Genomic DNA, 13167 nt, shown 5'->3' on the forward strand with positions numbered 1-13167 from the left:
TAATAATGATGAGTATAAAGATACAAAAAAATAAAATATAATAATAAATAAACTAAAAAACAAATATACTAATGATTGAATGTTTATAAAAGTTGTGTGACATTGAACAATTGATATAAGTACAACTGATTGGTTTGTTTATGAAATGTTTAATTAAGCTTGTCGCTTTTCGAGAGGATTCTTTCTAATCTTTTGTGCGTCTTGTAATGATGCAATCTATTATTTATTCTTTATTTGAGAATTTGATGTTTGAGATATTCGTATGAAACGATAATTATTTTCCAAGTATTTTGGCGATGATAGTCGATGGGGTTCTTGCGAGTCATCAATACTTTCTTGTTGTGTATTCTTGAAATGGTTAGTACATACCTTGTGTACATATAGACCTCAAGAATTTCTATAATTCTTATTTCTAGGTCATGTTTCATTTAATCATTGCTAGTTATCTCGTGAAATGTTGACTTGAGATTAATCATCTTTTTAAACTTTGTCCACCTGGACCTTTCCTTTATTTTCTAGCTATTACTCTCTTACTTTCAGGGGTACTTGGAAGAATTATCTTGAGAGTTTGTGCAATCTTTTCTTAACATGATTCTTTAAAAGATACATTACACTTTAAAAGATACATTACAAATTTCGAGGAAATTTAAATACATCTCTTTATTTATGGTGTTACAAGATTGCACGACATTTATTATACTTGCATTGTTTATAACTAATAAGACTCTTATTTCTTCCATCGAATAATCAGCTTCTTGATCTTGTCGTCCTTCTTAACATTTTCTCCTTCTTTTTTTTTTGTCTTTCTTCAGCATCCATTCCTTTAGTATGAGTAAAGTAAGGATTTTGCATTGTTGAATAATATTCCTGTCCTTGAGGATTTTCTTCTGGATAAGTCATTACTTCCTTTCCTTTCGACACAATTGGTTTCTTGGATCTACTTGATACATCTCCATACGTGTTTTGATTTGGAATAATCTGGGCTAGCGGGATGTTTGAATCAAACGAATATGAATCTTCCTCCATTGTTATTTGGTATGAACTTTCGTTACTAGATATAGGAATTGGGAGAAAAGGTGTTCTCATATAGCCTTTCCCTTTACCGGATCGAAGCTGAACGGATTCTTCGCAAGATTGACGATCGCACATCTGTACGAGGTTATATTAGGGATAAGAGCGCGTTTTTCTATCTTATCTGTACTTGTTATATTTTATTGGTATTAAATTTTTAATCATTCAATTATTTCTTTGATATCCATACTTGGATACTAATGATTATTATAAACTTATTTCTGATCGAAGCCTAGGTATGATTAAATACCTAATTCTCTAAGATCGATGGCTCTGATACCAACCTGTCACACCCGCACTTAGGGCCTAAGCGTGTGACCAATAGTTGGTACCTGTTTTGTAAATATATCAAAGTTTTAGCGGAAGTCTTTAGTTTATAATAAAATATTAATTTATATTTTGTAACATTAGTTTATTTGTAAAATCTTTATTTATAATAATATTTGATTTATTATAAAGCTTTTCGAATAATAAATATTCGAGAGTTTGATTTGTAAACCTCGTTTGATTTATAAAACTTGTTTAAGTATTGTTTGCAATATTTTTAATAATTTTAAAACTGAGTTATCTCTACCTTGCGAGCGTCTATCTCCTTGAATGGCTCTAATTCCTTGCTACCTGTACTAACTTTTATATCCTGTAATCATGGGGGGGAAATACGTCAGCGATATGCTGGTAAATCGTTGACTCTAAAAACATTTTATAAATCTTTCTTTGACTGACAAGATAGTTTTCATGAAACAATCTCAGCAGATACGTCTATTATTTCTGGGATTGTGCCACTGCCATACACACACAATTACGGTTCTCCGGGAATTAACACCCCTTGGAGAACTTTTATTATGACCTCTAGTCTGCGGCCACGTAGCCTTGACTGATAGACTAGATTGATTATGTTTGGATCCAGACACATGTGTACTCGGTCTGAGTTGTTTTTATTTTCTATCTTGTATTTTAATAGGGAACACGTAATCCCATAAATCTTTATTTGACTGTCTTTGTTTAAGATAAACAACCCGTTTATCTTGACTGAAAAAGGCTTAACGTATTCACCTGTGACTCTCTGTTCTGAATGATGTGGTGATCTCGTTTGAAAACCTTTGTGAATGAATGAATGATTGATTGAATGATTGAAAGATTGACCTATAATAAAATAGGTTTATGTAAATACCCGGATCGTCTCTTAATCCGGCTACAGACCTTTAGTCTGGTTTTGATAGCTTAAATCTTGATTGATTTTATGTTTGAATGAAATATTTTTGATACGAAATCTTTCTCTATATTTGCTAACCATGTGCTACGTTTCTTCTTAAAGAAGAAATGTCTATGATATGTTTCTTCTTCAAGAAGAAACGCCATTATCTATAACCCTTATATGTTAAATCTTATGTTTCTTAATCATAAAGAAACACTATTTTAATTATAACCTTTGTATATAAACATTTACTTTCCTTAAACATTTCAACTATACACTTTGTATGTAAAATTTAGGTTTCTTAATCATAAAGAAACTATATTTTTTGCTATGGCCTTTATTTATAGCATTTTATATAAAGAAATCTTTATTTAATTGTTATATTTAATTTTTAATCAAGGTCTAGGCTATACCCCCGACTAGGGTCTAATCCTTTGGAATAATAATATTTTATTTGGGCAGAACCCATACCTTGCTTAGGTTATTATTTTTCTAGATTCTCGGGCAACACTTCGACGCTTGCACGTACTTTGAGAATCTTTATCAACAACTCTTTAGCACGCAAATCGAGGCAACGTTCGGGAGTCGCCGGGTCGTGCACGTACTTCGAGGCAGAATGTCGGGTCGTCTCGGGTCGACACGGTTTACGAGGTCGTCCTGCGTTTCGAGGTCGGCACGCAAAACGAGGTGCGCCGATTGTCGAGATTGTCAGTACGAAATTCGAGGTGTCGTCGGTATATGGTACGGATTATGAGGTTACGATTGTCAGGTCGGTGGCACGAAAATCGAGGTAGAGAGAAAAAGTATTCTAAAGAGAGAAAGTATTTCTAGAGTGAGAGTGGAGTTGTGTGAATGAAATGGGCCATGAGACGTCCTATTTATAGCTGAAATTTGGTCCCATCGCGGTACGCGATAGAACCTTTCCTTTTGGTCATCGCGTATCGCGATGACACGCGTTACTCAAAGAGTGCCAAGTGTCGCCACGTGGCGGACACGTGTCACTGTCTTAACCACCCTCCGCCACGTGTTGCCACATGGCAGACACGTGTCGTTTTCTAAGAAACGTTCTGTCACGTGTTGACACGTGGCCTGCCACGTGTCGCGACGTCTGCCACGTGTCACCTCCGGGTGACACGTGTTGATGTGTCATCAAGGATCATCGCGTATCGCGATGACCTCTTTGGTTATGCCCATCGTGAGCCCATCGCGTATCGCGATGGGTCAATAAATCAGGATTTTTATTTTTAAACCCCTTTAGTTTTAATAACATGTCATTTTTGGATTGAAATTTTGGGGATGTCACATGATATTCTCCGCAGTTAAAGAAAATCATAAATAAAAGATATTTGTTTTTTTTTTCATTTAAATGAGACACGTCACACAAAGAGTCACATTAAAAAATAGCCGTTACACGATCCAACGCTCAAAAAAAGCCTTTACAACTTTCAAAACACAAACTAAAAACATTCAGTTCATTTTATTCATTCATTCAATTCATTTCTTCATACTCTCTATTATTATTATACAACACCACACTCTTCATCTACTACTTCAAATCGAACTACAATCCTCTGCTTTTGTACCGATCGGAGTGCAATTTCATCAAATTCCGTACCCTAATTGTACGTATCCGCACTTTTCCCCAATTTTTGTACTCATCGATTTCAGTTTGAATCATTTGGACTCGTTTATCGGTTAATTGAACTAGATTTTGTAGAGATGTTAGTTAACTGACTGTAATTGATACGTTTTGTAACGAATTTAGCTGCTGATGTTAAGTTAGGTTTTGATATAATGTGTTGTAATGAAATATAGGTTTTGACGGTTTTAATAGAAGCTAATATGTTTATCGTGAACTGATCGGAGTGCGATTTTAGTAGATTCGGAAGCGAATTAGTAAGTATATATGATTTTCCCCAATTTCTGTTCATCATTACTCGTTGATATGAATTTGTTTGATTTGGATTCGTTTGATCGATTATCTGCAACAAATTTAGCTAGTGTTTATCTATGCAGGTGATATCGCCGTTATATCACCAATATATCGGTTATCGGTTCATTGGTAAAATATCGGTCATAATATCAGTCCCGGTGTTATTGAGCGATATTGGACCGATATTTGATATTTGACCGATATATCACTGATTGTAATTAATTAGCTGAATGAAAAATACGATACGTTTTGTAATTAATTTGGCTGCTGATGTTAAGTTAGGTTTTGATGTAATGTGTTATATAATGAAATTGAAGCTAATATGTTTTTATGGAGTACTGATCGGAGTGCTATTTTAGTATATTCGGAAGCGGATTAGCACGTATCCACGATTTTCCCCAATTTTTGTTTTGGTATCATTAGTAGTTGATTTGAATTTGTGTGATTTAGATTCGTGTGATCGGTTGACGGTATTAGGTTTAGTAGATTTTTTTAGTTTTACTGATTGTAATTTATACGTGGAACGAAGAATACGAAGCGGTTTGCAACGAATTTATCTGATGCTTATGTATTTTTAGTTGATGTTAAATTAGGTTTTGATGTAATGTGTTATAATGAAATATAGCTTTTGTGCAGGCGTTGAAGGTTTAATAGAAGTTTACCTGTATCGAGCACTGATTGGAGTGCGATTTTCGCAGATTCCGAAGCCAATTAGTAAGTACTTAAGTTTTTTTTTGTTCCAGTTTATTTGTTTAATTATTGTTACTGACGTTACTCATCAATGTGAATTTGTTTGAATGTTTTATTGAGTTTCAGTGATTGTAATTGATTGGTAGTAGAACTAGAAATATGATAAATTCTGCAACGGATTAAGCTAGTGTTTATGTATGTATCATTAGAATGTGTTAAATTAGGTTTCGATGTAATGCACTCGTTTGGAATTTAATATGTAATTCTTCATAGTTATATACATATATCTACAAAATGTTTTTAAATTTTATATATAATTTTTCAAACTTATTAGTCAGATTGGAATATTAAGTATGATTTTTCAAATACTTCAAAGATTTTTTGAGCAATTTTTGACATAGTTATACATATATCTACAAAATGTTTTTAAATTTTATATATAATTTTTCAAACTTATTAGTCAGATTGGATTATTAAGTATGATTTTTAAATACTTCAAAGATTTTTTTGAGCAATTTTTGACATAGTTATATACTTCAAAGATATTTTGACCAATTTTGACCGATATTAACCGAAATTTGAACAATTTGGGCCGATTTGGACCAGCTTTGACCGACTACCAGTTTTTGTGTCTGATTAGCTGAAATCGAATGGGCATGCGTTTTAAGCTAGTGTTTATGTATGTATCATTAGAATGTGTTAAATTAGGTTTCGATGTAATGCACTCGTTTGGAATTTAATATGTAATTCTTCATAGTTATATACATATATCTACAAAATGTTTTTAAATTTTATATATAATTTTTCAAACTTATTAGTCAGATTGGAATATTAAGTATGATTTTTCAAATACTTCAAAGATTTTTTGAGCAATTTTTGACATAGTTATACATATATCTACAAAATGTTTTTAAATTTTATATATAATTTTTCAAACTTATTAGTCAGATTGGATTATTAAGTATGATTTTTCAAATACTTCAAAGATTTTTTTGAGCAATTTTTGACATAGTTATATACTTCAAAGATATTTTGACCAATTTTGACCGATATTAACCGAAATTTGAACAATTTGGGCCGATTTGGACCAGCTTTGACCGACTACCAGTTTTTGTGTCTGATTAGCTGAAATCGAATGGGCATGCGTTTTAATGAAATCTATCTTTTGTGCAGGTGTTGACGGTTTACTAGAAGCAAGTCTATGGCTTCGAGTTCTGAGATAGGGCTTGCAGCAGCCTTAAATATCCTCACTGCATTTGCGTTTTTAGTAGCATTTGCTATACTTCGAATTCAACCTCTAAACGATAGGGTTTATTTTCCGAAGTGGTATTTGAAGGGATTAAGGAACAATCCACTTCAGTCTGGTGCATTTGTCCAGAAGTTTGTAAACTTGGATTTTAGGTCGTACTTAAGGTTTCTGAACTGGATGCCTGCTGCTCTGCACATGCCCGAGCCTGAGCTTATTGATCATGCTGGATTGGACTCTGTTGTTTACTTGAGAATTTACTTGACAGGGTTCGTTATGATCTACATATTCTTTCTGTTGTATTTAATGATATTATGTATATTTTACTATTTCATCATATGCAATATCAGATTCACTGACTTTAAGGGTTGTTTGGAGAAACTGATCATGGTTTCATTAATTAGGGCCAAAAGGATTATTGTGATCAACGTAAATTTACTTGATGTTTGACTTTGATATCTAGTTATCTCTTTAAATTCACCAATTTAGTCTTTGTTCTAGAAATTGTATAGCTCTATAGGAAACTTTGAGGAATTCATTGTATTGAAAGTTTGTATTCAGTCATAATGATGTTTTATTTTCCTAACATGTTCTTGATTCTTCTTGTGTGACAGACTCAAAATATTTGTTCCAATTGCATGCCTTGCTTTCACAGTCATGGTGCCAGTGAATGTGACCAACCGGACTTTGGAGCAGTCTAAATTAACATACACAGGGATAGACAAGCTTTCGATATCCAACATTCCCATGGGATCAAACAGGTATTTACTTTAAAGTTATTTAGGATGTGTCTGGGATTCCTTATTAAAACAGCTTATATAGCTTTTTTTAAGAAAAATAATAATAATAATAATTTAATAATAAAATCACATTTCAGTGTGTTGATGAAGCAAAAGCGCACTTATTTTAGGGTGAAAATAAGTTGTTTTTAATAACAAGTTAAGATTGTTTATTTCAACCGATTAATCTTGGTATATTTAATTTACAAGTTCACTATCAAAATGAAAGAAACTGTTTATAAGAAGCTGATATGATCAATCCCAAACATCAGTTAATTTATGATTTCATAATAAAAATTTTATCTTCTTTTTGATTGAACATATCTCAATTGTATACATTGTTTGCAGGTTTTGGACTCATTTAGTTATGGCTTACGCTTTCACCTTTTGGACATGCTATATATTAAAAAGAGAGTATGAAATAATTGCATCCATGAGGTTGCATTTTATTACTTCAGAACAACGGCGGCCTGATCAGTTTACTGTAAGATAATGCTTTTTTTGCTTCTAAATTAGTGTTGTAACTAATTTTTATTTATTTTATAAGTTTGTAATTAATTTTGTAGGTACTTGTGAGAAATGTGCCACCAGACCCTGATGAGACAGTCAATGAACTTGTGGAGCACTTCTTTCTTGTTAACCATCCAGAGCATTATTTATCTCATCAGGTTCGATCAATAGCAATGATGTTAATATTACATTAATGTGTTATCATATCCATATCTTATAGATAAATCTCAATTACAGGTTGTTTACAATGCAAATTCGCTATCCAAGATGGTAAATGAGAAGAAAACAAAGCAGAATTGGCTTGACTATTATCAACTAAAATATAATAGAAATAACCAGTCTAAAAGACCGTCAGTGAAGGTATTAATATTAATCTGAGATTGATAATATATCGAAATATGTTTTAGACTTTTAGTATTAAAAGTTTAATGTTTTTTTCTGTTTTTGTTTTATCAACGGAGCAGACTGGATATCTTGGCCTGTTCGGAAAGAGAGTGGATGCTATCGATTATTATCAATCTGAAATTGATAAACTATCGGAAGAAGTAAATAGCAATAATTAATTTTTCTTCGAGCTCGGACCATTCACTATATATTAATTGTTCTTTATATATTTATAGTTATTGACTATTGTTACATATTTTTTCAGTTATAGTTATATAACATAATATATATTATTTAGTTATTTTCCATAACAACATATATGTTATAAAAATGATAGGGCGATCCGGCTCGAGCTCGACAAGCGAAGCCTGGGCTCAGGCTCGTTTATTAAACGAGCTTAATTTTAGGATTGAGCTCGGGCTCGTTTAGGCTTGGCTCGATCGAGCTTTTTCACTAGTCGATCTCGAGTAGCTCGCGAGCAGCTCGACCACCCCTCGTCTTCTCTGCTGCTACAATATTTGAATTATTTTACTATATTTTTAACATATTCACATACTTCACATGCAAGTTCGTAAAACGAGGTTTTGCTTAAATCTTCAAAGACACAAATTAAAATGAAGAATCATGCTCATATAATTCAATTCTTTTTACTTTTTAATTGCTAGATATGTAAAGAGAGAGAGAAGATAACAACAAGCTCCAAATATGTGATGCCAGCTGCATTTGTTTCGTTTAAAACGCGTTGGGGTGCTGCTGTTTGTGCACAAACAGAACAATCAAGAAACCCAACTATTTGGTTAACCGAGTGGGCCCCAGAACCCCGTGATGTTTATTGGGACAATCTTGCAATTCCGTTTGTTTCACTCACAGTTAGAAGACTTATAATTGCAGTTGCTTTTTTCTTCCTTACATTCTTCTTCATGATCCCAATAGCATTTGTACAATCACTTGCTAATATTGATGGGATTGTGAAAGTAGCTCCTTTCATGCGGGGAATTATGGAAGTGTAAGTTGTTTTCTTCATTTAAATGTTAGATTTAAAATACAAATACAAATAAAATAGTTAGTTGTTAAGTGTAGTCCTAAGAGCTATTGCTAGCAAATCCCCTACAAACGATTGAATATGAACAATTAAACGAGTGGGGTTATATTGTTCGTGTTTTTTTATGTTCGTTTGTTAATAGTATTAACGAAGGGTTCACGAACATAAATGGAATGGCATGATTGAACATAATTGAATGAAAATAACCGAGTGAACACCAATTAAAATTAATCGTGAACATCAACCTGCTGGCCCTAAAAACTAGACTCTAATTGTAGTGAATCCAAAAACTGAGTGTTTAAATGAACGAACTTGAACACACATAAGATAACAGACGTAAATGGACAAACATAAATGAACACAGGAACATAAACGAACAAACAAAAAAATTTGTTCATTTTCATTTGTTTAATTAACTAAACTAACATAATCAAACTTCCTGCTGAATATGTCACTGAACATTCCGTTTGTTTACCGGCATAGATAAGTAAATTTGTTTACCTTTAGATTATTAATTTTGTTTGTAGTCAGAAGCATAACTTGCTATGCTAATATTAATAACTAATTGTTTTATTGATTACTCTATGTTTTCCTGCAGGAAATTTATAACATCTTTTGTACAAGGAGTTCTTCCGGGAATTGCTTTGAAGATTTTTCTGATCATTCTACCTTCAATATTGATGATGATGTCTAAATTTGAAGGATTTACTTCAATATCTGCTTTAGAGAGGAGATCTGCTACAAGATATTATATTTTCCAGTTTATAAATGTTTTTCTTGGAAGCATAATCACTGGGACTGCATTTCAACAGCTAAATAACTTCATCCACCAGTCTGCAAACGAGTAAGATTTGCATCCGACCACACTAATTGTATCAAAATGCTCTGCTTTTTGAAACATGTTTTCTGTTATATAGAAATTACTCATGTAAAAGTTGAATATTTGGCCACTAAGTAGAACTGATATTTTTATCTGAATCTACAAGAATCATATTTCTTTAAGATATTTGTCACAAATGATATTATTAATCTTGTTTTTAAGACAAAAGTTATTTTCATGGAACGGTGCTGATTTGAATCAAGGTCTGTAAACAAACCAAATGCTTAGTGAACTGTTTGACGGAAAGTTCGTTTATGTTTGTTTATTTAATAATTGAAGGAACACGAACCATTTTTTTGTTCATTTACTTAAATGAACGAACATGCATACATGCTAGTCTCATTCGTTCATTTATGTTCATGAACTTTCGTATATATTTTTTATAAGCCTGTTAATAGTTAAGTCTAGTTTATGCAATAAAGATATCATTCATTACAGTTTAGTGAAGTTTTGTTAATTATTAAAGGTCAATAAATTGATTTTCAGTTTACTTCTAACTGGTGATTGATCAGTTATGTTTGTTCATCTATGTTCGGTCATGTTTGTTCGTTTATACTATTAATGAACGAACATAGGCACACATGTTCATTTCTTAATGAACGAACACAAATAAGCTTTGTTTGTGTTTGTTCGGTTACCATCAACATAATTGAGTGACTGTTGATATATTTAGCATTTATCTCCTTTAAATTTAAATCATGTTTACGGATGATTAATTTTTGAATTTCTTTATGCATCTACAGGATCCCAGTGACAATTGGAGCATCTATACCTATGAAAGCAACTTTCTTTATTACCTATATTATGGTAGATGGATGGGCTGGCGTTGCAGGGGAGATATTAAGAATAAAACCGTTAATATTTTATCACTTAAAGAACTTCCTTTTAGTAAAAACAGAAAAAGACAGAGAAGAAGCAATGGATCCTGGGAGTTTGTCTTTTAACACGGGTGAACCGCAAATCCAGCTTTACTTCTTACTTGGCCTTGTTTATGCGGTTGTCACCCCGATTCTGCTTCCTTTTATAGTTGTGTTCTTTGGACTGGCTTATGTCGTTTATCGTCATCAGGTAATAATCTTTTCATAAATTTGGTTCTGAATACACGTGGCAAAAAACAGTTGGTTGGAGGGTAATTTGGTCGAAAAGTGGTTGGGTTGAACAGAAAAGCTTTTTATCTAATTATATTCTTTATGCAAAATCTTTATGTTGAGTATGACACTAATACACTATCACTACAAAAGCTATATATATAGGTTTGTAAGTGAACCGAACTAACACGAACAAGGGAAGTTTGTGTTCGTTCAATTAACATTGACCGAACAAACGATCTAACACGAACAACCTTTCTTGTTCGTTTATGTTCGTTCCTAATAAGATAAACAGACTGTTTGTGAATATAAGCAAACATAAACGAGCACACACAGCTGAACGTAGATATAAGAAAATAACTTAACAAACACCAATTAAAAGTAAACGCTAATATCAATCTGTTGGGCCTAAAAGATATATAAAACTAGATTTATATGTAATGCTCTGAAAATTTTTAATGGATATATAAATGAACAAACTTAAAACAAACGTAAAAGAACAAACAACAAAAACGACAGTTTGTGAATATAAGCAAACATAAACGAGCACACACAGCTGAATGTATAAGAAAATAACTTAACAAACACCAATTAAAAGTAAACGCTAATATCAATCTGTTGGGCCTAAAAGATATATAAAACTAGATTTATATGTAATGCTCTGAAAATTTTTAATGGATATATAAATGAACAAACTTAAAACAAACGTAAAAGAACAAACAACATAAACGAATTTCGATGAACAAAAGGACAAGTGTTCATTTCCGTTCTTTTAACTAATCGAACATAAACAAACTTTCCACCAGACATTTCATGTACGGTTCATTGAGGAACAATCAACCCCATTGAGGAACAATCAACCCCATTACAAACCTAACACTCTTATTTTTTTAATATCTAAATCTGATATTTTGTTCCGATGTTTAAATACTGACTGTTAAAACTTCTTTTTTGATGCATGTAGATTATAAACGTGTATAATCAGCAATACGAGAGCGCAGGAGCGTTTTGGCCTGATGTTCATGGACGTATCATAACCGCACTAATCGTTTCACAGTTACTTTTAATGGGTTTACTTAGCACAAAAGAAGCGGCTCAATCAACCCCATTGCTCATTGTACTCCCAGTTTTAACCATTTGGTTTCATCTATTCTGTAAGGGCCGGTTTGAACCCGCTTTTGTTAGGTACCCTTTACAGGTGAGAAACGAGTTTCTTCGTCATTTACTTACAAACATCAATTAGTTGTGTTTAAATGTTTAATATTAAACAGACTATATTCTTTATATTTACAGGAGGCTATGATGAAAGACACGCTAGAACGTGCACGCGAGCCATGCTTAAACGTCAAGGATTATTTAGAAAACGCGTATGTTCACCCGGTGTTTAATAATGAGAACAAGTGGGATGTGAGTGATGATGGAGTTAGTGATGAGGAGTGGCCTAAAGAACCTACTTTGGTCGCTACAAAACGTTCGTCAAGAACAACCACACCGGCCAGAAGTCAACGGAGCGAGTCAACCCGAACGTTGTTGTGTGTTACCGACGAAAGATCTTGTCCGTAAGATGGATTTTCGGTTATAAGGGATCCAAATAAGGGATTTTATGTATATATAAATGTTGAAAGTGTTTTTGGCTTATTTAGAAGATGGAGTTTGTTTTGGCTTGCTTGTTCTTTGATGGAAACACCTTTGATTCCATTTCTAATATAATGAAGACTATTAATCAATATTAATCAATAATTGCATATTGATAAATATACATTTAGGCAAGTTGCTCTCATTTGGATTTAGTGGCACAAACAATTTGCTCTAGGAATGAGCTCGGTACCAGTACCGAAAGCAAATATTTGGTTAAATATCGGTACCGTACTGAACCATATAGTACCGGTGCATCACCAATTTTGAAACTTCAAAATTTTGGCAGTAGTAATACCCGGTACTATTTTCTTTTCCCGAGTTTGCAGAAACATAAAATATAGATATGCTCCAATATGTACATGTAAAACTTTCTCATAAAAATTCAACATCGAACGTTGTATGATGCAATTTGCAATTCTTGAGTTCTCAGTAACAATAGAATTGATGTTTAAGACTAATGAAATAGCGGCCAGACAACACATGATTAACAATTTAAAGAATCACGAGTGGTTTTTGATGATTGCTAAAAACACACACTAACACGCAATTAAAAGGAGAGGACAGAGAAACCGAAACAAGTAGTTTACTATCAGTCTATACGAGCTTATTTGTTCATTACCCCATCTACTTATTATTAAACATCAACTACGTAACTGAGTTAACTAACTAACTAACTGATTTACTAACTAAAATATCAAATTTAGAGGTGCA

The 13167-nt window shown here is 32.7% G+C and overlaps 1 protein-coding gene across 3 annotated transcripts; it reads left to right on the forward strand.

Moving 5' to 3' along the window:
• The first annotated feature begins 3722 nt into the window (after positions 1-3722).
• LOC143594131 (hyperosmolality-gated Ca2+ permeable channel 1.5-like) lies at positions 3723-12532 on the forward strand. 3 transcript variants are annotated; one of them, XM_077073519.1, is made up of 13 exons: positions 3723-3888; positions 4836-4913; positions 6063-6404; positions 6750-6896; positions 7263-7398; positions 7481-7582; positions 7662-7784; positions 7889-7969; positions 8474-8814; positions 9449-9694; positions 10474-10798; positions 11783-12016; positions 12112-12532. In XM_077073519.1, the coding sequence occupies exons 3-13, from the start codon at positions 6091-6093 to the stop codon at positions 12379-12381; spliced, it is 2319 nt and encodes a 772-aa protein (XP_076929634.1). In that variant the 5' UTR covers positions 3723-3888; positions 4836-4913; positions 6063-6090; the 3' UTR covers positions 12382-12532. The 3 variants fall into 3 exon arrangements, with proteins under 3 accessions (XP_076929634.1, XP_076929636.1, XP_076929635.1); XM_077073521.1 differs by lacking the exon at positions 4836-4913; XM_077073520.1 differs by lacking the exon at positions 3723-3888 and having other exon boundaries at positions 4394-4913.
• Positions 12533-13167: the final 635 nt, after the last annotated feature.

Source organism: Bidens hawaiensis, unplaced genomic scaffold (assembly GCF_021521415.1).
Source record: "Bidens hawaiensis isolate Kalapana, Puna unplaced genomic scaffold, B.hawaiensis_p1.1 tig00043105_1, whole genome shotgun sequence".
Classification (NCBI taxonomy): Eukaryota; Viridiplantae; Streptophyta; class Magnoliopsida; order Asterales; family Asteraceae; genus Bidens; species Bidens hawaiensis.

Bases quoted from the DNA above. Each gene is read 5' to 3' on its own strand.
- LOC143594131 (XM_077073519.1), top strand. From the start codon at position 6,091: ATGGCTTCGAGTTCTGAGATAGGGCTTGCAGCAGCCTTAAATATCCTC. The intron at 7,399-7,480 runs GTAAGATAATGC...TTAATTTTGTAG, and splicing joins GGCGGCCTGATCAGTTTACT to GTACTTGTGAGAAATGTGCC. The intron at 7,583-7,661 runs GTTCGATCAATA...TCTCAATTACAG, and splicing joins AGCATTATTTATCTCATCAG to GTTGTTTACAATGCAAATTC.